Consider the following 24279-nt stretch of genomic DNA (forward strand, 5'->3'; position numbering starts at 1 on the left):
TTACTTTATTTTACTTTGATTTCTTCACACCCATCCATATATTAAGATATCCCTTAAAATTTTAAATTGATAGAATACCCTTTTGACCCTAGTCTTTATTAATAAACTGCTAAAAAATGATCAAATACCTTCATCTTTTTTATCATATTCATCACTTCAACCTTCAAATGCCTTTAGGAATCAGTGGATGAACCATGAATCACGAACCTGAATTCGAAATGAGCGAACCCACAAATCAGGTAACATAGCTCTATAGTCGTGTGTTGTAATTTTTAATTTCAACCAAAATGACCTTTATTATATAAATTTAAGGGTCTTGTCAGCATGTATCCTAAGGGCACACGTTAAAGTGCAATAAATACACTTTGAAAATGGGATTTTGCATCGAAAAATGCTCGTAAAAATATTTTTTTTTATTAAAATATCCTCGTATGCTTATTCTCAACGTCTATTTATTGCATTTAATATATATACATATGGAGTACATTTATGGGATCCAAATTTTGGTGTTAAAATTAAATCACTTATATAATCCATCTTCTCTCATTATAAATTATAATAGTAATAATAATAATAAAGAAGAAGAAAATATTACCAAGTACAAACATGACGTTAATGTTAACTGTTGAGGACTTCGTCGGTCTACCCTCCTCTCATTAAGGAGTAGCTAACCGTTGCCGCGTGGGCCCCACACCATCATACAAGTACTACTGGAAGATTGGGGAAGAACGATTGAATCAAAAGTAGCTGAGAGTTTGAGATCAGTTGTTAGCATTTATTAATTATCCAGAAAAACTTTTTTTTTTCCCCATTTTAAATATATTTAAATGTTTCCTTATAAAAAGGATTCTTCGATTTCTGGCAAAACAGAGCGCTTTGGGGTCTCTGCAAATCAGCTCAGAATCTCAATCTTGTTCTATCTGTTTGATTCTTAGGGTTTGGTTATTCGATCGGTTTCTATAATGGAAAATCCAACGAAGAAAGTTTTGATCACCTCTAATGGAGATGAAGTTTCTCAGAATATCGCTTATCATTTAGCAGATCGAGGTTGCAGGTTTGAATCTTGTTTTCAAAATTTTCTTTTTTGGTGTTTGATTTTGTGAATTTTAGGGTTTTTAGTGGTTTTGTTTGGTGGTGATTAGGTTAGTTTTGATGGGAGATGAGAGCCGACTTCGTAACATTGCGGAGAAGATTACTGGTTCTTTGAAGGAAATTTATCCGATTGAGGTGGTTGGATTGGACATGGAAGCTGATAAGGAAGCAATCTTCGATGAAGCTGTTGATAAGGCGTGGAAACATTTGGGGAATGCTGATGCTTTGGTTCATTGTTACAACTACGAAGGTAACATCGTGAGTGATTCGTTTTTATTGTTCTTTAAATCATAAATTGGATTCCCATCATTGTTTCAGATTAGATTATTGTGAAAAATGATGTAATTTCGATTCAATTGTTTCTGGGTTTTATGTTTCAGATTATTTCACCCTTAATAGACTTCTCTTCAATGTCCCGATTATTTGTGCCCTAATCTCTATTGTGACAAAGCTTTCCATGTTTTATGATGTTAAGTTGAATTCCACTTATATTGACTCATAAGTCCAACTATGCTTTATGAAGCAAGATTTTGGGCTGTCAAGAAACATGTTTATGGAATGAATCTAACAATATCAGGACCTTTAGATGTGTGGTAAGACTAGGAAAGAAAAAATTGGAATTGACTACACTGCAAAGAGTCTAGGAATGGCACCAATAAGAGAGAGTTGGAGATGATTTGGGCATGTACAGGAGAGAGTTGGAGACAATAAACAGTTGTGAGGAGTGGTTTAGTGCAAGTTGAAAGCTCTGAAAAGGTGTCCATACGAAATGTTATACGGGTATTGTATGAGATGACCGTCCCCCCCGCCCAATCCGATCCCCTTTGCTTGCAGTAGTTGCATTTGCATCATTCATTTTTCTTTTAATGGGGGAGATAAAATGGTGCCTCTTTTCATGAGTTACCCCACCCCTTTGACTTACCTTTTCCCTTAGATTTAGTATTTACGGTTAAGTAGCAAATCTCTTGATGGTTGAGTGACCTCCGGGAATTATGGGTGTGTCTCCTTACCGACTCGTCTGGAGCATATAAAAGAATCAGAATCCAGAATGGTGTCCTGTTCCTTTAGAATAGGAACAGTATCTACTTGAAAAGTTTTGGTTAGCATTTAAAACACATCGAGCTCCTCAACAAGCCGTGCACCCAGCCTTATGTATTTCTAGTCCAACCAAAACTTGCCCCATAGACACCATATGTTGCTATAGGAACAGGACATTGTTCTGGATCGTGACTCAAATTGAAGAGGGGGAGATTGGTACATTTGTTGAATATGCTCTCTATAAAGGAGCAAATGAAACTGTTATGATTCTGAGGCTCTGAGCTCCTTGGTAGCCTGGTATGGATGAGAAGAACCATCATAGTTATCCCTCTCTGGAATATGAGTAATTGATAAAGTATTTGTTTCTAGCTTTATCTGTGACTTGAAAACCTAAACTCAGTGGCACTATACATACGGGCAGTTTTTGATTGATTGAAAAATTGCTAAAGAAAGTCCTGGTTATATCTGGTCAGAATGAAATGTGTACACTTGTAGCAGTATAATTCAAACTCCACAATATTTTAGCATCATTTGTCAATCATTGATAAACAGCTTTCCATATTATTTTTTTTCCCACCTAGGCTTACAATAGTGGTTGGATTTGAGTTCATTAACATATTTGATCAAAGATCGAGAAATCTCTGAAAGCAAATAAGTACAAATAATTGGATTCGTCTGAATCGGGTGGAACTTGCATGACTCAGAGTTTGGTGCCCAGGGAAGCCTACCCTGCCCAATCTGATCACATTGCTCATGTGTGGCACAAGCAAGCAGAAGAAAAATCAGCAAGATGTATTATGCCAAAGTAAAAATTTTCAACTCAAAGTAACCTGGAGGTTTCCCCTACTTTAGTTAAACCCCGAAGTATTACTTCTAACCTGTTTATACTGTCCAATAATGTTAACCTTGAGAGATCCTTCTCTCAATTTTCCCAGTCTATATTTGTAGTATTGGGCTGTCTTCCCGTCTTTTCACTTACATTAATTGTATAGATAAAAAGGTTATCCTTGATTAGTTCGGTGCATAGGGACAGGGACTTGTCTGGTGAAAACAGTATACGAATTTTGCTATATTTTAGGAATTGGGTATGGGAGCAGGGTATGGACTCCACATATGTAGAAAGTTTCTGCAATTGATTTTGTCGGCTGCAGTGTGCAAAGGCGTGGTTCTGTAGTTTTCTGGTCTTCTTTCATGTTGTAGCCTTAGGTTGTCTCCGTGTCTTGCATTAGATACAACATTTTCTTTGATTCATTTGGTAATAACTGACAAGAGTTTGAATGATTAAGATATTGAGTAACCGTGATGCATGGGAACACTTGCATGTAATTCCTAAGGATGCTTGACAAATGCATATTGGCTATTTTCTATTATAGATTACTTTTTCTTTGGGTTTTGCATTCTGTGACTTGTGGGTTTTCTGAACTTGGATTCATTGTGGTGCCATGACAAAATATTGTAACATCCTATCTACATAAGCATTTATTTTTTAGCTTATGTCTTCGTTTCTCTCTTTTTGGTCAGTTTAGTTCAAAATGAGCAGTTTAAGTACTTTCGATGATTTGCAACAGGGAAGATGATAGACCCCCTACATTTGGTAGAAGATGAGTTCAAAAAGATAGTTAAAATTAATTTCATGGCAGCATGGTTTCTGTTAAAGGCCGTTGGTAAAAGAATGCGAGACTTCAAATCAGGAGGATCAATTGTATTTTTGACCTCAATCATTGGTGCTGAGAGAGGTCTCTATTCAGGAGCTGCTGCTTATGGTTCATGTTTGGCTGGGATTCAGCAGCTAGTCCGGGTATGCTAATTTTTTGGTGCATTTGCTTATTTCTTCTATGAAGGTTCTTTACTTCAACAAAAAAATTTACTCGGCAATTAAGTAAGCATGATCAATAGAAAATATGAAATATTTTCACATTTTATAATGGTTTTGGTACTATTGTGTTTGAGAAGCTTTATATTTAGCAATATTTAACTAGGTAATTTTTTAACTTGCTTGTCGAATTATTTGAGTCGGGAAATTGTGTCTCAACTTAGCACGTTTTTCAGGTCATGATTCAAATTGAGCTAAGAAGAAGCATTAATCTTGCTTGATTACGTTGTTATTGTATTTTTCATTTGGAGAACATAGAGTTGGTAGTGCATCTTAAATTCCCCATTAAAGTGCAACTAACATTGAGCTTCCCCTACTTTTAAAGTAATCTCTACTTTTGGGATCTATTACTTTTGTTTAGCCATTTCTATGATTTATGCATCTCTACTGTATAGGTCACATCTCATCCATGTGACAATCACTGAGCATTTCTATGTATAGGTTTTGCGTACTGGTTTGCAATTTGTTGAAATGGGTCAAATTTATTCAGTCAGCTCTTGATGTTGTTCAATTTGACATATATGCAATCTCAGAAGACAAGTAGATCACCACATCATCTACAACCACCGTAGAATTAATAGTTAGATGGATCACTTGATAAAATAGAGAAGAATAAATTCTATGTAGAAGAGAAAATAGAGATATGGAAGAAAAAAGTTTGAGAAAGAAATACTGGAATGCAAATCTTTATAGTGTTAAGAAAGTGTAAATTTCTCAAACTTGTAACTATTGAAGCCAGCAACCACAAAAGGGTGGACGGAAAATGAGAAAATACACTCTCCGGGGCTCGTATTTATGACCATAAAAGGGGGGACGGAAAGTCGCAATAGGAAAAATAAAAAAGGTGTTTGGACTGGCCAAGTTTGTCCAAAGAGTCATGCTGGGGTGACACAGGATTTACTGTGATTCTCACAATTCTGACTTGGACATGCACACATAACCGTAGATGATTTTTACTCGTATCACGAGGGAACACATCTATGTTTATGTGCACATCCCACGTCAGACTTGTGAGAATCGCAGTAAATACTTTGTGTCATTTCAGCATTTTCCTTGTCGAAAACGAGAAAATACACTCTCCGGAGCTAATATTTATGACCTTACCCTATAACCATTTAAAGCTCATAACCAAAACCCTATTACGTACACTTAATGAAAGCATCCTCAATAAATAAGACCATAGGGTAAGGAAGTGAGGTCACATGGGTGATATTCAAACTTTTGTTTTAAAGATAAAGATTCTCAATTTTGGTTACTTTATTATAGCCAACAGGCTTTGTTGTTACAGTTTAGAATTATTTAATTAATTAATATTAAGGCCCTTTTAGATGGCCTTTTTTTTTTTTTTTCTAATAAATTTAATAATTGTAAAATATTTTTCTGAAAATTAATTATCATAAAACGATTGTTCATTATGTTAAAAATTAAAAAAATTATTATTGTTCTCTATTGTTTTATTTGTATTGATATCTGCCATTACATACTCAGGCATCTGCAATGGAAATTGGAAAACATAAGATAAGGGTCAATGCTATTGCTCGTGGCTTGCACCTAGACGACGAATATGTATTGTCCGAGGGAAAGGAGAAAGCTGAGAAGGCAGTTACGGAGGTAATGCCTCTCCACAGATGGCTTGATGTGAAGAAGGACTTAGCATCGACGGTTATCTATCTAATCAGCGATGGGTCTTGCTACATGACTGGGACCACAATATTTGTCGATGGAGCACAGTCCCTTGTAAGGCCTCGAATGAGATCTTATATGTGATTCGAATTACTACCACCAATTAGACTTTCTTCGATTGCACCCTATATTTGACTTACTTTGTTTGAAAGTACTATTTTTCATCATAATTATTATAAATAAGATCTCTACTTCATCAGCAAATCCTTTGAGTGTGTGCATGGGACATGTGATGCTTATCATGGCGAACCCCAATATTTACAGATATTTCTCGAGTAAGAATACTTCATGGAAAGGGAATATATTTTTGCTTATACATTAGCCATCTGATGTTATCGGTATTTATTAATCATTTTTGTCAAAAGTTGCACCTAGGCCCCGCTTTGGCCACATAGACGATTTCAAAAAATGGGATTAAAATGATACGTTAATGTAATATTTTTGTAGAAACTGTGTTCTTAAGGCTATTTAATCAATTTAAGAGCATAAGGAGTCTCAAATAGTTAAGTAAACTTGAGAGACATCCTAAGATTAAAAAGCACTAGTAGGTGGCTTGTGCAAACGCACTGTTTTGCAAAATGCAGGATTTATACTTTAAAATATTGTTGTTTAAAAGTTTTAAATCAATGATCTTAATTTTTTCATATTTTATTATTTAATATATTATTACTGTCATTTTGTAGTCTAAAATATTAATTAAGGCTATTTTGAAGATGACACGACAAAATGATATTTATGTAACTTTAGAAAACTACAAAGATTAATGATTTTTTAACTAGAAAGTCTTCACCAAGTCAATATTCCACTGCTGACATGTTATGGACAGGGAGTCGTAGATCTGTTTCATGGGGATACACAAATGCAAATCCTCATAAAAGATATGTATATGTGTATCTCAAGAAAATAGATCTACGGTTCCGTGTCTTTAACACATCATACGAGTGTTGACCAAGTGAAGACTTTCTAGTTAAAATAGCAGCACTCTAACTAAAATCTAATTACCATGGTTACAGGGTCGTGAGATAGTAATTTATTCAACTTCATATAAATGTAGATGTGGGGGCATTTTGATCTTCCAAATTTTAATGATAATAAGCACTTATTTGACCTTCTCTCATTATGATAGTAAAGATTTGAGAGGACTATTAGAATTTTTTTCAGTATTTGCGGTTACATTATTTTCATTTTTATTACATGTTAGTTCTTTTGACTTATGACCTTACTTAATAGTTGGTAATCTGGTATTATTTTCGATAATGTTATATTTATATTATTTTATGGCATGACCTTTACCAAATATAAAAGATCGAAACATTACTTTTTTGTATGTCACATAAGCCTCACCTCGACCCTACTTAGGCCGTTCATGTTGTGTTGAGGTAAGGGTATTATGAAAATTTATCAAACCCAAACCCGACTCATTTATAAATAAGTATACCTGATCCATGTATAATTTGTTTAATAAAATTATAATCTTTATTGAAAAAAATAAACTGCATTTCTATCACCAAAAATAAAATACCATTACTAAAAATAAAGTCACACAGCTATAAACCGATATCTACCAACTTAAATTAAGTATCACAAAACATAAACAAAATTTTATCAACAAAAATGGGTAATTTAAAAAAATTCTTAAATAATTAATTATATATTTAAAATTACATGTTAATGACAAAAATAAAAAATAAACATATCAAAATGAATTAAGTGGGTTGACGTCTCTAACTTGGACTCGACCCATTTAATAATCATGTTAGACGGGTTAACACTATTATGACCCAAACCCAATTTAGACTTGACTCAAATCCACTAATGTTGTGTCGTTTTCAAGTCATGTTCACAGATCTGTGTTAAGATTGATCTTGTTATTAATAATGAAACATATTAAATGAGGATATGAATTGATTATGTACGAATGGCCCAATAGCATATTTATTTATCTCGGACCCTGAGACTTGCAAGGTACACACATGAAAAGAATGGTCCACTGTATATGACAATTACCAGGTAGAGATGGTTAGGTGGGTTATACTAATGGTGATTTGGATAGGCCTTTGAATTCTAATTTCGAGATCTGCAGAGCATACATGTGTTAGTACGCATGATTAAGTGCACTTTGAATTATGTTGCTCGTGTCGTGATTCACGAATGAAATCTCAAAAAATAATAAATTTGTTAATAATTGTAACTTTTGAGGTTCATAAAGAATGTTGTTTGTTTTCACTTACAGAAGAGTTTGTTGATGGGTCGTAGATAAACAACATCCAAAATACAATAAGTCCTGATAAAAACTTACAAGCAACAACTCAATTTGTAAATCTAATAAGAATCAAATTTTTAACAATTCATATTTTAGTTCACTTAACATTTGAATTTAAAGAGTTTCAAAAGGACAATCTCTTTATGGATGGCTAAAAGCTAGTTTCATTAATAATTTTATTTTGAATAATGATTTTTTGACACCTCTCTCTAACATACATCCCACCACAAAATTATAGATCGTTTATCTCGGGATACGTAGAATCATAAATCCTTTTTTTATATCCCGAGGCATATGATATACGGTTCTATGATGGGGGCGTATGTTAGAGGGGGGGTGTCAAATTATCACAACTCTTTTATCAAATAATAAAATCTCAACAGCTTGTGGGACATCTAGGGTTGTCTTGGCTAGTGTTACATTGATTTATTTGGTACGTCATAAATGAATGCATTGTAGAGCAACCTCAGCTGGTCTTTATATCTCTAAATTTATAAATAGAGACATCCGAACCTGGTTCCAATAGGTCTCTAAATCTCTGACAGCACATATATTTCACTATCACGTCTCTATATTCATAGATGTTGAGAAATTTTAGAGACCGTCTCTATTTCACTATCCATTACTTTAAATACCCATTTTATCATCACTTTTTTACATAAATGTCATTTTGACTTCTATCTTTTTATAAAACATGTTTTAAATATAATTTTTACCTCCTACTTATTTTCAATACTTTTTCATTCAATCCATGATATAGAGACTTAGAGAGGTGATTGGTTGGAGTTTAAATTGGTCCAAAGGAGGGCATCTTCTCCAATTTGAAGCCAAATTTTAGAGATGTGAGTTGTATGGCTGTCAATGGATCAATGGATATGATCAAACCCGATATCCGATCCGTTTTGATAACTTTGGGGGCTAGATTGATGTTTTGGATTCTGATAAGGTTTCGATCCAATATCTTATTGGATCGGATCAGGATCAACCATGTCCCAATCCAATAATATGTTAGAAAGTATTAAATTAAATTATATGTTTATTAAGATGTATGAAGTTTAATTAGATTTTGTATATAGAATCAAATTTGGCCCGATCTAGACCTGAGCCAATTGTTAATGGATAAGATTTGGATCTTATTGGATCGATACCAAATCAACCTTGATCCAAACCCGATACATTGACAACCATAGTGGGTTGGAGTTGCTTTTATAAATGAATCCCTTACTGTTGCTCGGTGGTTCAAATATAAGTCACGTTTGTAAATTAAAATTCACCATTTCTTACAAGATTCAACTTAAATACTACAAAATAACAAAACCATACAAGCAATATTCCCATATAATATCAATTAAGGGGACAGTTCATGGGACAACAACTGTGACAACAACTATGACAATGATTTTTTGTAAACTAATTTGATGGGGTTAGAAGTTTCAAAATGGGGTGATTTTTTATGATGATGATCTTTATGATGAGGAGATCATCCTCACCAAAAATTAACCCATTCTAAAACTTCTAACCCCATTTACAAGTTGAAGAATCATGGACCGTTGACTTTTTTTTTTTTTGTAAACCACTTTTGATTGGACTAGAAGTTTTAGAATAAACTTATTTTTATCATCACCAAAAATCAGCCTATTCCGAAACTTCTAACCCATATAAAACAAAAACTGTTGTCATAGATGTTGTCACAATTGTTGTCCCATGAACTATCCCGTCAATTAAAATCAAGATTTTCTAGGCAAGATAACTCCACAAACAATCAAAAAATTGCAAATATCAACCCAAGACAACACATATAGGCATATAGAGGTTGAGACTTGATTTCGAAAGCATCCTGGATTGACTGGCAGGCCTCGGCTATAAGGTTGCTAGAAATGTCCAATGAACAGTGTTAAAAGGATCTCCCGAAATGGTGCGGGGAAACAAATCTATGACCCCGTTTGGATACATTTGAAAAAGTAACTTTTTTATTTATTAAGTTAAAAAAGTTATAAAAAAAAAAAAAAAAAAAAAAAACTTGTTTGGATTAACTTTAAAAAAGATGACTTTTATAAAATATAAAAGTCTAAACTTTTTTACGAAGTAAAAAATAAATTATTTTCTAAAAAATATTTTCTCCCACAACTACTATTAGATAAAAAAAAATGTATTAAAGAATCCATATGAGTAGGGTTACTACTACAGATGGCTGGTTGTGGATTCTCAGTCGAACTTGCCTCAATTAAGTTTTGATTCATATTTAAGCTTCATAATTTGATTGTTCGGAATTTGGATTGTTATGGCAAGTTTCATTAAAAAATCCGAAAATTTATGCAAAATATAGAAATGAAATTTTTTCGGTTTATTATCGAAACCCATCATCTTCACCTCACTTAAAAATGGAGCAATCTTGTTCTTCAGATCTAAATGTTGAAAAAACATATAATTTTTCAAATTAATCAACTAATCCCTTAAAGAAGAATTTTACAATTTTTTTTGAAAAAAATGGAGGATTTTGAGACTATGCATGGCGTTGAGGTTAGATTAGAATATAGTTTCTATTGCTACACCAACTTTTATTATCACACACCTTAATTTGAAGCACATGAAATAAGGGGTATAGAGTATGGACACGTTCATTGGATCTAATAGTTTTTACTAGTGAAAATTTCTGAATGGACCCAAAGGGTTTCCTTCTAAATACCCTCTAACTTTTCCACGGTAACTTGATAATCCAATCAATCACCTGTTTCACTTGATGGTCCAAATTTTTAAGATCAACAATTCAAATCATTGAGATTGACCTTTCATCATTGAGACCAATGATTCAAATTGTCAAGAACGATGATTTGAATGACTCATCTCAATGAATTCAAAGATTCAAATTGTTAAGATACCACTTATAAGTCAGGATACGTTTAAAAAAGTCGCACATATCATAGGGCTAGGACTTAAAATGGGTCAGGTTAACCGACTTGGTTCTTTCAAGTATATTTAAAGTAAAATATGAGTTGGATATGGATTGATGTCCCTTGACTTGAGTTGGATTTGGGTCAAATACGATTTTATCTTTAAATTCGAATGATATATTATTTTATATGTTATATTTTTATATTTTTCAAATTATTTTTTATCAACCTAGAAGTGTTGAGTTTAGTGGTCAATGCCTCTCTTCAAATATGGAAAGGTCTCAAGTCACCTGTGATCACATGTTTAATAATTTTCTTTAAAATGATTTGAAATTATCCAATTCGATCATATTCGGATAAAAAATTTGGATATGGATATAAGCATATCCGGCATGAACTTGACCTGCTTTAAATCATACAAAGGACCTATTAAGTAATTTATCATTCTTTTACAATACGGAAATAATAAATAATTTAAGTAATTGGGATGTAATAAGTAAAAATTGGGGTGCCAATAGAATTTGTCTATTTTTTCTATAAAAAAGTCAAACCAACTAACCTGGGTCTTTCGTCAATCATAGCGGAATCAAGGGCATTAACGTAACATACTATGACAAACCGGTAAATAGGGTTGTCGTTGCTCCCGGGTTTTGTTGGATTCCCACTCCTAGTCCTCTACGAAGAAGAAGAAGAATTATTCTTTTTTATTTTATTTCTGCATCAAAATATTCGAAATCCTCTCTACGAGATCTTAAACGAACCTTCGATTTGCAGAGAAGATCAATGGTGGTTCGACTCTCACAGACTTATTAAGGTCCTACTGTCCATGGCGCTTCCGCTCGGGAAGCTCTCCATCCTTGTTGGTGCAGGTGCTTCTCTCTCTGTTTCTCTATCTATCTAGCTTAGCTTTCTCCTCTTATTCGATTTTATCCATCTTTTGAGCTTTCAAATTAGTTTCTTTAGGTCTTTAATCAGTGTTTGGATTCCTTGCTTTCTTCAATCACACTCCAAATTCATCCGAATTCAGATACTTAATTCAGTTTCAATTCCTTTTATTTCATTCTTTTTAGTTTGGATTTTAGGATTTTTGGTAAAACCTAGGTTTGAAACGATTTGGTCCCAGAGAAGCAAACTTGCGAACTCAAGCTAGATGACTCAGTTGTGCTCATTCTTCTTATTTGGGATCGTTCAATCAATGGTGGGGAAAATATTATGAAAATCAGAGGATAGCCTTAAGTTCATAACGATCTAATTGGTTGGGTGAAATTAATTTTTTCCAGCCCAGAAGAATCCAGTTGGTTAGGTGAAATTGTTTAGCCCAGAATCTCTAATTGGATAGTCCTTCAATGGTCATGTAGTCAGGATGACAATATCTATATTAAATCCTTCTATTATTACTTGGATAATATTTTGACCACAAATTATGTTATTTTCATGGGAATTCCTTTTGTTAAATATTTTTATCTTTGGAAAGGTAAGTGGAGCGAGGGTCAATCACTTGTGAGTTCATTGCAATTTTATGTGTGAAATTTGGGCTCTATCTCTCTTCCATGTGTCATGGTGTTTTTCAAGCTCTATGCTTTCTTTACAATCGAATTTGAAGACCAATATATTTTGTTCTAGAATGATGAATTTGTGGTACCAGATTCCCATTGTTGTATGTTTGGGCATTTGGAGGGACCAATGTATTTTGTTCTAGAATGATGAATTTGTGGTACCTGATTCCCATTGTTGTATGTTGGGGCATTTGGAGGGAGAGGGATACCAGGCTCTTAAAAAAAAGGAGGGTTCCATGCAGGAAGTTATTATTAGCGTCCTTGATATTTTGGAAGTGTGTCCAATTATACAAGGAAGTTAAAGGTGTATATTTTTAGGTTTTATTTATTTAGGTAGGAATAGGTTTGTATGGAGAATGGGCAAGTTGTTTTCTTTAGCTCTGTATTGGGAGGTCCTCTCATTCTCCTTTTCCTTTGATATATAAATTATTTTTTATCTATAAAAAACTATGTTTTTGGATAGAAAAAATCTTCATTGCTCATCCAATATCTCATTATATTTGTCTTTCAGGCATTCTTGGGTCTGTACTCGCAAAGGAAGGGCGCATCTCAAATGTATCTGACTTTTTTTCTGGTGCTTTCAAGGTATCAATTTTGTTCTTCAACTTGAGCTGAAGTTCACTTTGATATGTAACAATTAATGCAAAGCTCCAAATTATTCAAGGTGTACACCTGCATTGGTTTCTCTCTTTTAAATGTGATTTTATGGTAAACTTTTTTAATACTGCATTGAAGGTTATCTTTCACCTGTTATTTGCAATAATGTACAAGGAGAACTGCAATAGCCTATTTAATTATGACATACACTTTTTGCTGTCTCACACGGGTGCAATGTGTCAGCCACATTAACACTCTCACAAACCCAATATGGCGCATGTTTGTACAGTTTATTACGTATTTCGAGGGATATAATTTTGAAATACTTTAGTTCAGGTTAAACAGACATTTTAGAAAGGGTGTATTTAGATAAGCTAACATACGGTAAAATAATAAACCAATCTGATGGAGTAATTCAAATATCATATGGGGTTTTAATGTTGATTATAGTAGTGGTGTTTAGGTTACACTGCATATCGTGCTTTTCCGTGCTTATCAAAAAATAAATAAATAAATGAAGAAAAAAGAGCAAAACAAATAAGAAAATGAGTCGTGCTGGATTAACATTGAAATTGACATCGTTTGGGACATTGGTGTGCCCAGAACCATAGATGCTACTCACTCGTATCTCAATGAAAAGCATCTATGGTTCTATAGACACATCCACATCAGCAATGTCCCTAACGATGTCAATTTCAATGTTACTTTGGCATTTTCCTAAGAAACTTGATAAAAGATTGTGCTTTTCCATAAGATGCACTACTTGTTGGTCTCGTCTCGGGTGATTGATTAACTGTCTTTTTCAGTCGAATTATATAAGAATTCTCTATGATGCTGTGTTTATCTGAATATTCTTAACTTACCTTAATTTGTGGTGTATTCCAGTTTTCATAATTCATGTTTGATTCACTTTTATCTCAGATTGTTTGGAGGCAAATTCAACGAGGTGATCCTCCTCCATCTACTGGCAAACCACAAAATGACTCTCTATTGGCTCAGGTTTGCATGTCTTTGCATTCTTCTCTCACAACAACCAACAGTTATTTGAGCATTTTTATATTGTTTCGCATTGCATCTTCTTGGTCTTCTACATTCACTTGCTCCATGAAGTGGATGTGATGCAGTTGACACCCCCCTCTTCTTTCTTTGGGTTTATTTATTATTATTATCAATAATGGTACAATACTAACACTTCATTAATATAATAAAAAATACTGGAGAGGTGAGAAGGAGGTACTAGATAATTGGTTGCAAATATAATTCTTTAGTTACCATCAAAGCCAAGATTTCCCAGGGAGTAATGTAGGTTTTGCAGGGTCTAATGTCTCTTTTAATGATCTTATAACATTATTTATACAAAAAAATGTTTTTGTAATCATCTTATAAATTTATTTATAGAAAAATAAAAGCCATAAAATAACAATCACAACCATCCATCTAAACTAACATAAATATTCCCTCAATAATGGCTAAAAATCACTAAATTTCGTCAGTATCATTGAACCCAACTTCCAACAAGTTTTGTGGTTCTAACACAGCATGATCTTGAAAAAGATCTGTGAAATAACATTTATGGATCTCAAGATGAGCTTTCCAATGCATCAAATGGCTTATCGTTTGGATATCTGTGTAAAAAAGTTATTCATCTTGAATGGTGACTTGTCTCTGGGTTTGGAGGGATTTACTGAATCCAGACCCTTTTTTTGGGAATCTGTTTTTCATGACTTCAGAATGCCTGTTTTTCGTCGGCCATGTAATTTAGAATGCCTGTTACTTTGGTATGTATCACTCTGACTCATCTTTCTAGACCTATAGGAATTAGGAAGCACTTCATTTATCCCCACCAAGTTCTAATTGAAACCAATACGTTGAGTTTCCCTAGATTCTTTCATTTAATCTCCTTTTAATGCTGAGTCATTTATAGACTTTGTTATGGACTAGTCTCATATCATAAGTCAGCTGGTGTTCAAGCTTTTCTTTGTTCGCAAGATCATAAAATATTGCACTTAAGATTTTCATCTTTCCTCGTTCAAATTGTTGTTCACTGTGGTTCATTGGCATCTATTGTAGATTCTTGAGGATATTATTTTTGTATAGTGACATAGTGCTTCTTTCTCTACATATGGTAAACTTCTTGTAGAAAATGGCATACTGCAGATTATGATAGAACTATTATTATTTGCAGGTTAATGACCTACGGCAGGAATTGCAACTCTTGGCATCAAATAGATCAGTTATGATTGTAACTGGGAGTAGATCAGGTTGGGCTTTTGCACTTGTAGCCAGATATTTTGATAAGTTTGTATCTATATTTCCTGACAATATACCATGTGCACACACCTACGTATATATGAGAAAATTTAGAGTGTTGTATAATATATCAGTGACTTACATGTGTCAAACCAACAATGTTTGCCAATGAATACTGCTTTTTTAAATCTACCTAATAAATTCTCTATAAATGTGTACATGTTTTCTGTTACGTGTATCACACTTTGATATCTTGAACACCTCATGATGTATGCATGAGCTGTACACACAAGAGAGGCTGAAATTCTCAAATTCCAGCACAAAAACTCTTGTTTTCAAACCCTATAATAAAACTTGTCCTGCTGTACTAAATCACCTTAGTAGGTCAATTCTTGTTTATTGAAATATCTCGAGTGATGCATCTCATGCATTGTATGAGAATATCCTTCTAATGTGTTCATTTTGGCTCAATGGACGATATCGGCATTATAAACATTAATATTCTTCTTTTGTAAGTTGAGGTAATATGCAATGTTTGTCATGCTACTGTCATTCCAGAACAACTTTCTAATCAGAGTTCATCATGTGCAGGTGCAACCTCCTACGGTGTCCCAGTTGTTGTTGTCATTATTGTAGGATATGGGTATATATGGTGGAAGGTAATCCCTTATGCACTATACCTCTTTTGTTCCATCAGATAAGCTTTACAAAATTCATTTTAAAAGGAATGCATGAGCCTTTTAATTAACATCGTAGGGAATGAATCCCACACCCAGGAAAGCAACAAATTGAGTTTAAGTCAGTCCATTGACTTTTCCTCCTTTTTTGCGGATTGTCCCTAATTTTACGAGCTTTCTTTTTTCTGTAATGCACAAAACACACAATTGGAAATTTGTATGGCAAACCAAAGTGACAGTTATGAAAAATCGCACCCTAAAGGAATTCAGACTTATGATTCAAATATCTTGAGCTGAGATTCAATTTGAATGGTAGGATTTAAATAGTAAATCCTAGGATTTTAAGAACACCACTTAAACCTGCTGTTCCAATTTTTAGGCTCAGGAAACTACAAGAAGGAAAATCCTTGTTCCAATGAATTCTCTAAAGTACATTTTTTTGATGAATTTTCTAAATAACATTATTTTCTTGGATATTCAATCTTCTGAAACCTGACTTTATATGTCTCAAAAAGGAAATATTTTTGAAGGTGATGCTACTGTTTCTTTTCTTTTTTGATAGGTATGATCTAACCATTTCAATTCTTCTTCCCACTTGTAAACCACCTTTCTCTCCTTCCCTAGCCACTGCTTCCAGGCTACACCAGATCCAATTTTAAATATAGAGATATATTTAGTAGAATTAGTAATGATCTAAGTGTTAAATGTTTAAGCTTGTCAAGCATCAATTATAGGCAAGTTAGTCTCCAACATTTTAGTTGAAGAAGACCTTATATTCAAACTTTTCTGTAATATTTTACAAGTACATCTTACCAGTCCCACTTTTTGCTATTTCAAGAATAAAGTCTTCCCTGGTCCCGCCTCTGCTTGAGAAACTGCATGTCCTCACTTAGTGCTATCCAAGCTCAAAGAGACCAGAATTGAATGTTTAGGATCCATTTCACTGCAACACCAAGCCTTCATTCCAAATCAGTGTATTTTCACTGGGAGAATGTTTCTCATGATATTTGTTCCCATTCATACAATTTATGCTGAGCTTAGATAATATGGGCTTAGACCCATAGTTCAGTTGATTTGACAGATTGCAAGACAACTTTGAGGTCGTGGGTTCAAGTCCAGCTTATCCATCAAAATAAAAAAATAAAAAATGATGAGCTTAGATATGTATAGCGTCCATTTCATTGCAATCTGAAACTGTTAATCTAAACCAGTAAACTTTTTGCAGACATGGGATCTTTTCAATCCGTGCAAATTTAAAAGGTGTTCTTTTTGCAACTAGCCAATGCTGTAATTCATTGCTTCTTTGAATTTTTTTCAGGGTTGGAAGCTGTCTGATATGATGTTTGCTACAAGACGTGGTTTATCAGATGCTTGCTCAACTATTGCTAACCAACTCGACCAAGTTTCCTCATCTATCTCGGCAAGTTTTTGTCTCAAAGTCCCCATATCTGTTTTTGTTCAGAATTTAAATAAGAATCCCTGCCTTTTTGCAATTTCTCTTTCTTTAATGCATATTTTCTTTTAGAATCATTGTGCCAATCCTCCTTCACTAGTTAAATTTACAAAATGCTGTACTCATCATCATTGAAGCCTTTATTTATAACTAATTGAACCTACTTCCCATCAGCAGTCACTAGTATCTCATTCTTGAGACTGTCCTTACTGAAGTTGCATCACAAATATTTGTTTTATCGAGTTGAAGTCTCTTTTTAGACTTTGACAGCAGGTCTTGTTAGAGATAAATTAATAACATGCAAGGTGGAAGATCTTTCTTGTTCTAATTTTAATTAATCTTCAAAAATGGGAAGTAAAAAAACAAAGAAATAACATGAAGTAAAGTGTATTATTGTTCTGGATTAACACCAAATAGTTGGCCAGCAGATACCTTATTAGCTTCAATTAATTTTGATGAAAAAAGAAAAATAAGAAAACATGATCATGTATTTTTCCTCTTCTTGGGAATGATTTTCTCTTGGTTTGCAGGCTGCAAAGAGACATTTATCTTCAAGAATTGATCGTGTGGACTGTAATCTAGACGAGTGTGCTGAGCTTACATCTGCTACCAGAGACGAGGTGGACCAGTTTTACTTTTTTATCTTATGATATGATTTAAGCTTTCCTTTTTGACCAGTTTACAAGTTATATTTAAAATAATCTTACAAAAGTCGCATATTTATAGGTTTCTGAATTACGCGGAGATCTGGGGACATTTTCAATGGATGTGGAATCTGTTCAACGTGTAGTCCAAACTCTGGTAACTCATCTTCATGCCACTTAAAGGATTCACTTCTTTTCTAGCATTTTGGTTGTATTTATGTTGGAGAAGGATGGCTGATTTTTTATTTTTTCCATTTTGCAGGAAACAAAAATCAGTAGAATAGAAGGCAAACAGGTACCATTTTGGATTAACAACATAACAGTGTGTAATAAAATATTTTTATTCTGTTTGATAGTGAGGGGTTCTGTGAAAATCTGTTTCAGGACTTTACAACTCAAGGAGTTCTTATGTTATGTGATCTCGTCCAGACATTGGAAAATGGCAGAACTGCACCGTATATTCAGGCATAATTCTATATACTCCAAATTTACGTACCAACCATTTTGTGGTTCTGGGTTTTTAACGTTTGCTTTATGATGACCATGTTTGTAAGACTGCCTTTTGATTCATTGCTTTACTTAGTTTATTATCCAAATATTAATATCAGTCTTAATTTTTATCTTATTTTGAGAACTTTGTATGTGTTGTTTAAGCATAAATGTATTGCAAATTACTTGATTCTAGAGCCTTGGGTATTACAATAAATGTTAAGCTAATCCATTTTTTATCTCTTGTACTGAGAGGCCATTCTAACTTATTTCGTATCTGAACTCTTTAGACGTCATCATCCAGCTCTTCCAGGCCAGCTATTGAACTTCCTCAAGTTACATCAATCTCAAGGGTAAGTGTTGAAACCTATTGCATTACATTTTCTGATCCTTAACTGAATAAAACAGCCCAAGTCAATAATTGGGATGTGAGAAACTGAGGTGGTTCTTTAAAGAAAAGAAGGTATGTTAAAAGAAATTGTATTTCTAAAGTTAATAATGAGCAAGAAATTAAATTTGCATTTATGTCAAGCCTTTGATACATTGTGGCAACCTTTTCAAATTCTTGATTCACAGCCTTTACCTATAGTAGCAGAATCAGTGCCCACCAATCAAAGGGTCATACACGTGCTAGAAACATTTCCTTGGGAAACAATCAGTTTAATGATGGTGGCCATTTATTGTATTGGATTATTTTGGACAAGCAGAAAAGCAGTATCATAAACAACTTAACAAAACAGTTTAGCCTTTTACGACTAGTCTTTCAACTAATAAGATTTTTAAGCTATTATATCTTATAGTTGAGACAGGAGTTCCTGTCTTCTCAAAATTCCCCAATTTTTTTTTCCTTTATGGAATTTAGTGGTTAGAAAAAGAATAGGTTATCTTTCGACAGTAAAATACGAATAAAAAGTCTTTTTATTCAACAATATCCTTGCCTTGCTTTTGTTCATAACCCACAGTTATTTGTTTCTCATTGGTGTGTGGCAGACTGGCTCTTTGCCATCCAAAGTTCTACCTCTGGAAGCACCATCTCCATCATCATCTAATCCATCACCCAAGGTTTGTAATCTTTCTATAACAAGAGAATGATACAAATACATGAGTTCCTGAGGAGAAGGGAAGAAGCTGTTCTCTCTGCTTTGGTATATGTGTGTTGCATTCTTTGGGAGGGGTGGGGGTGACCTATGAGTCTCAAACAGAAGAACAATTTCAAAATAAATGATTTGTTTGGATGATTGTAACCCCCCTGTTGTCTTTTTTTAAAATAGTTAAAAAAAGCATGGCAAGCTATTCAAATCTTATTGTTTGTTTTAAATACCTGAGATCTCTTAGTGTTGCCCACTAATTGCTCCCTCCCTCCCCCCCAGGTTTGTCATGTGTACATGCCATGCAGGGAGGACATTTGTAACCTTTCTCCCACCCTTGAATGTTTTTCTGAAAAAAAAAAAATCATTTTGATTTATTTTTTACAATGCTAATAACCCGTGCAGGTTTTGCGACCATCACATGGCACAGCATCAGCATCGGGCTTGAAGGTTAGCTGGTCTGCATTTTGTATGTGCTTTACCTCCTACCACCTAATTGATCTTAACCCTGTCTTATCCATTTCAGGAGCTTCAAGAGATTTCTGAATCACTCAAGACTGTAACCAGTTCCGAAGTTCCTAATGCGAGCTCTCCTACGGAAGATGCAAAGAACAATGGCTCTTCAAGTTCTGGTCTCTTTGGATGGAGGCTTCCTGGACTAAATGCATCTTTTCTTTCAAGAACCCATAGTGCAACCATCAACTTCAAGTAGAAAATAGGGCAGACCCTTGTCCCTTGTTCCTGTATATGTTATTTTCTCTTGCAGTGAATGCACTTTTAGGTATTCTCACTGTCTGGAGTCGCACAGAGAGCAAATTAGGACTGTAGATTTGCCATTTATACTTCTCGTGTAGCCCTGGGTGGCTGGGGAGTAGCCCGGGGAATCGATGGGTGATGGCTGGTCCAATCTGCAATGAGGATTGAAGAGATGGGTGGAAATTCAACCATATATGGGGGGGAGTAGAAGGAAAAGGTAAATTGCATAAGTTGGCCCAAAATAATTTTTTAAGAAACTAAATCTTCTCTAATATTATCAATTTTGATGTGTTGTTCTTCCTTGATGATCGTACACACAAAAAAATGGGGTCTTACGTATTGGTTTTGATATCTTAAATAATAAAAGTATGGAATCCAATCTTCCAAAAACAACAGCAAAACAACTTTCAAGCACTAAAAATATAAATATAACCAATTCTTGCTAGATGAAAAATAGAACATTAATGATAAAAGTAAGTCCAAGAAATGGAAAATTCTAAAGGCGAGAGAGAGAGATTCATGTGGGGAACATGGTCTCCTCCTCTTCATCAACATGTCCAAGAAAGCTACAAAATGAGATGATACACAGTACAATTAACATAAGAAAAATGGCAAGCCAACCCATGAACACCATCCATTTCCCTCCATCACCAACAACTCTCTTCTCTTCCACCTCACAACCCATCACCACCACCTTCTCTCTCTCCATAGAAACAGGAGAAGTTCTAGAAGAAGAGCAACACTGACCACCACCACCACCACCACTACCACTACCAAGACATTCATCATCATCATCATCATAAGAACACAAAGACCTTACTTCACTGCCTTGGATCAAAACAGAAGAAGAACAACCACTACAAATCTCCTCTTCCCCTCTCAAACCCATTTTATTTGCACTCTCCAAGGCCTCGAAAAGCCGTCTTCCCTTCAATTTACCACTCCGTATCGCTTCCCTTCTATCACTAAGAATCTCCACAACTGCCAAATCATTGTTCCTTACATTCCATTCCTCCTCCTCCTTCAAAGGCGGAGACTCTTGTTGTTGTTGTTGTTGTTGAAGAGAACATATCAGATTTCTTGGTGAACTATCCAAGAGTTCGAAAATGCTAACCATTGAATTCAAATCAGTCGAACATCTACTACGGCGCCGAGGATTGGATTGATTGAAAGATTTCCAATCTTGTTGTAAGTTCTTGAACTTTTGGTGCAGTTCATCATCATCAACACCAACTTTTTCTTCTTGTTGGGATCTCTGCATGATACTCTGATGATGGATTATGTATGTTAAGTTTGAACTTGAAAGTAAAAAAAAAAGGAGAGATGGATGTTAATTTGAAATGTTGGATTGAATGAGAAAACAGCGGAATCAAAACTACCCACGCAGTCACGTTTCCGATTTTTTTTCTTCACTTTTTTGAATTTTTGAGTTTTTTGTTTTTAAATCTCATGAGATTGGAACGGCTTTTCTGTTCTATCAATTTGTTTGGGTTGAGTGAAATCTTATACTCCCAGGTGTTGGGTTGTAATCTCACTGCCGGGCTTCTTTTGCATGCCACGTGGATAACCATTTTGATGGGGCCGTTTGGTCCTACTACAGGCTATAAGATGTAAATTAAGAAAACTCCGAACTTTAATTCATGTTTATCAAACATCTAAGTTTATTGCAAAAATTAAGAACACTACGATGCTTCTGCACATATTATTAATTAAAATCACGATACTAATATACATATTTATTAGATATTTTAATTCTTATAATAAAATATAATAACAATTTTTTATGATTAATTATATTATTAATACAAATGTTCATAATGCAAAACACATACTCTATTACTTAATTGTGTTATAAAGACTCTTATTCAAAAAAATCTAATGAGAGGAGTGAAAAATTAATTTGTTGGTCGATAATCTTGAGATTCAATAATAAATAATGGCCAATGATTATCTAATGGTAAAATCTTAAAATGTAAATAGAAAATAATAAAAATCTTATCACGCGAGATTGATATATATATATATATATATATCGGGGATGGATCATGGGACATATGTAAAAATAATGTAATAATAATAATTTTTCAAAATATGGGTTAGAAATTTCGGATTGAGTTGATTTTTTGTGAGAATAATCTTTATGATGAGAAAATCATCCTAAAAAATAAATAGATTAGTAAATCACTTTTGATGGACTTAGTAGTTTTAGATTGAACTGATTTTTTGTGAGAATAATCTTCTCATCATAGAGACAATCCTCACAAAAAATCAGCTCAATCCGAAACTTCTAACCCATATATTGAAAAAACATTGAATTCACATATGTCCCATGATCCACCCCCATATATTTTATATAAATATAGGGGCATATTTGTATTTCTATCCCTTTTTATAGAAAGTATTTTTGATTTGGGAATAATTTGGAAAGGCTCAAAAGTCGTATTTTTTTTCCAAAGAGTTGAATCGATGGAAATTTTAATCATTTCTTGTGGAGTCGTGATAATCGGACTCCTACTTGGCATACTCAAAATACTCTCCTGACGTGGCATGTGCTAGAACTAAAAACATATGCCTCGGGATACACAATGACACATCTCCATAAATATGTATGATTCTGGCACATCTCACATCAGAGAGTATTTTGAGTATGCCTCGAGGGGTTGTCAAATTATCATTACTCATTCTTGTATCATTTGAAAATTTTGAGTATAATTTGCAAATAATTCGGATAATTACTAGCTATGCTCACAACCACAACATGAGTTGGAAAAATCGTCTCAATATCATACATAACAAGGCTAGATCGCCAATGTTAATCATCAACATGGTCTCATCTAAGATCCAAGATGAGATCTCGGGTTCAAAAATCATACCTACAACCTAATGAATAATCATAATCCATTAGTAATATGGATCTACTAAATCCCGAGGGATGGCTCAATGGCAATTTCAAATCCAATAAGTGGTGAGAATTTGTTAGTTGTGTGTTTGATACCTAGTATGAGCAATATTTCCTCGGGCCACTCACGAGGGTGTTCCCTCACTTACTTGATAAGTGTGATGTGTGGGTGTTGCACATGCCCAGGGAGGAGGGTCCCATATATCTTGGTTCCGACCCTGGCTCATCCGGTCCCATAGTTGGATTGAAGTCCAACCACCCCTGTTATATGAGTTGTGTTGGATGATACAAAGATGACAAAATGATGGGGGTGTTGCACACATCACCATAGATGCTTTCCGCGAGATACGAGTAAAAAGTATCTAAGGTTATATGCGTGCCATCACGTCATTTTTGTCATCTTTGTATCTTCATTTGTGTCATTCCAGCATTTTCCATGTTATATATATGAGTCATGCTGGGGTGACACAGGATTTACTATGATTCTCCCAATTCTGACGTGGACATGCATACATAACCGTAGATGGTTTTTACTCGTATTGCGAGGAACACATCTATGGTTATGCATCCCACATTAGATTTGTGAGAATCGCAGTAAATACCCGGTGTCATTCCAGCATTTTCCTATATATATATATATATATATATATAGGGAAATGTTCAGCACCCTAAGTTTTACCACACACTTTAACAAACGTTTTTTGTCTTACATGGGTTAGAAGTTTTGGAATGGGCTGATTTTTGGTGAGGATGATCTCTATGATTAGAAGATCATCCTCCCAAAAAATCAGCCCATTCCGAAATGTTTAATCCCATGTTTACACATTGAAAAATCGTGGACCGTCCATTTTTTGTAAACCATTTTTGATGGGGTTAGAAGTTTTGGAATGAGCTGATTTTTGGTGAGGATGATCTCCTCACCATAGAGATCATCCTCACCAAAAATCAGCTCATTCCGAAACTTCTAACCCATGTAGGACAAAATGCGTTTGTTAAAGTGTGTGGTAAAACTTAGGGTGCCGAACGGGAC

The 24279-nt window shown here is 34.3% G+C and overlaps 2 protein-coding genes across 2 annotated transcripts; both read left to right on the forward strand.

Annotated features, from left to right (window-relative positions):
* Window positions 1-763: 763 nt before the first annotated feature.
* On the forward strand, window positions 764-6000 carry LOC147400829 (NAD(P)-binding Rossmann-fold superfamily protein). Its single transcript, XM_086441855.1, has 4 exons — window positions 764-1054; window positions 1143-1342; window positions 3699-3928; window positions 5492-6000. The coding sequence occupies exons 1-4, from the start codon at window positions 963-965 to the stop codon at window positions 5768-5770; spliced, it is 801 nt and encodes a 266-aa protein (XP_086297981.1). The 5' UTR covers window positions 764-962; the 3' UTR covers window positions 5771-6000.
* Window positions 6001-11480: 5480 nt separating this feature from the next.
* Window positions 11481-20652, forward strand: LOC147400830 (uncharacterized). Its single transcript, XM_086441857.1, has 14 exons — window positions 11481-11709; window positions 12908-12981; window positions 13915-13992; window positions 15179-15254; window positions 15835-15902; window positions 17239-17340; window positions 17904-17993; window positions 18100-18174; window positions 18280-18312; window positions 18402-18482; window positions 18797-18859; window positions 19497-19568; window positions 20000-20044; window positions 20121-20652. The coding sequence occupies exons 1-14, from the start codon at window positions 11667-11669 to the stop codon at window positions 20304-20306; spliced, it is 1086 nt and encodes a 361-aa protein (XP_086297983.1). The 5' UTR covers window positions 11481-11666; the 3' UTR covers window positions 20307-20652.
* Window positions 20653-24279: the final 3627 nt, after the last annotated feature.

Source organism: Akebia trifoliata, chromosome 5 (assembly GCF_017979445.1).
Source record: "Akebia trifoliata isolate Shusen 1 chromosome 5, ASM1797944v1, whole genome shotgun sequence".
NCBI classification, from domain to species: domain Eukaryota; kingdom Viridiplantae; phylum Streptophyta; class Magnoliopsida; order Ranunculales; family Lardizabalaceae; genus Akebia; species Akebia trifoliata.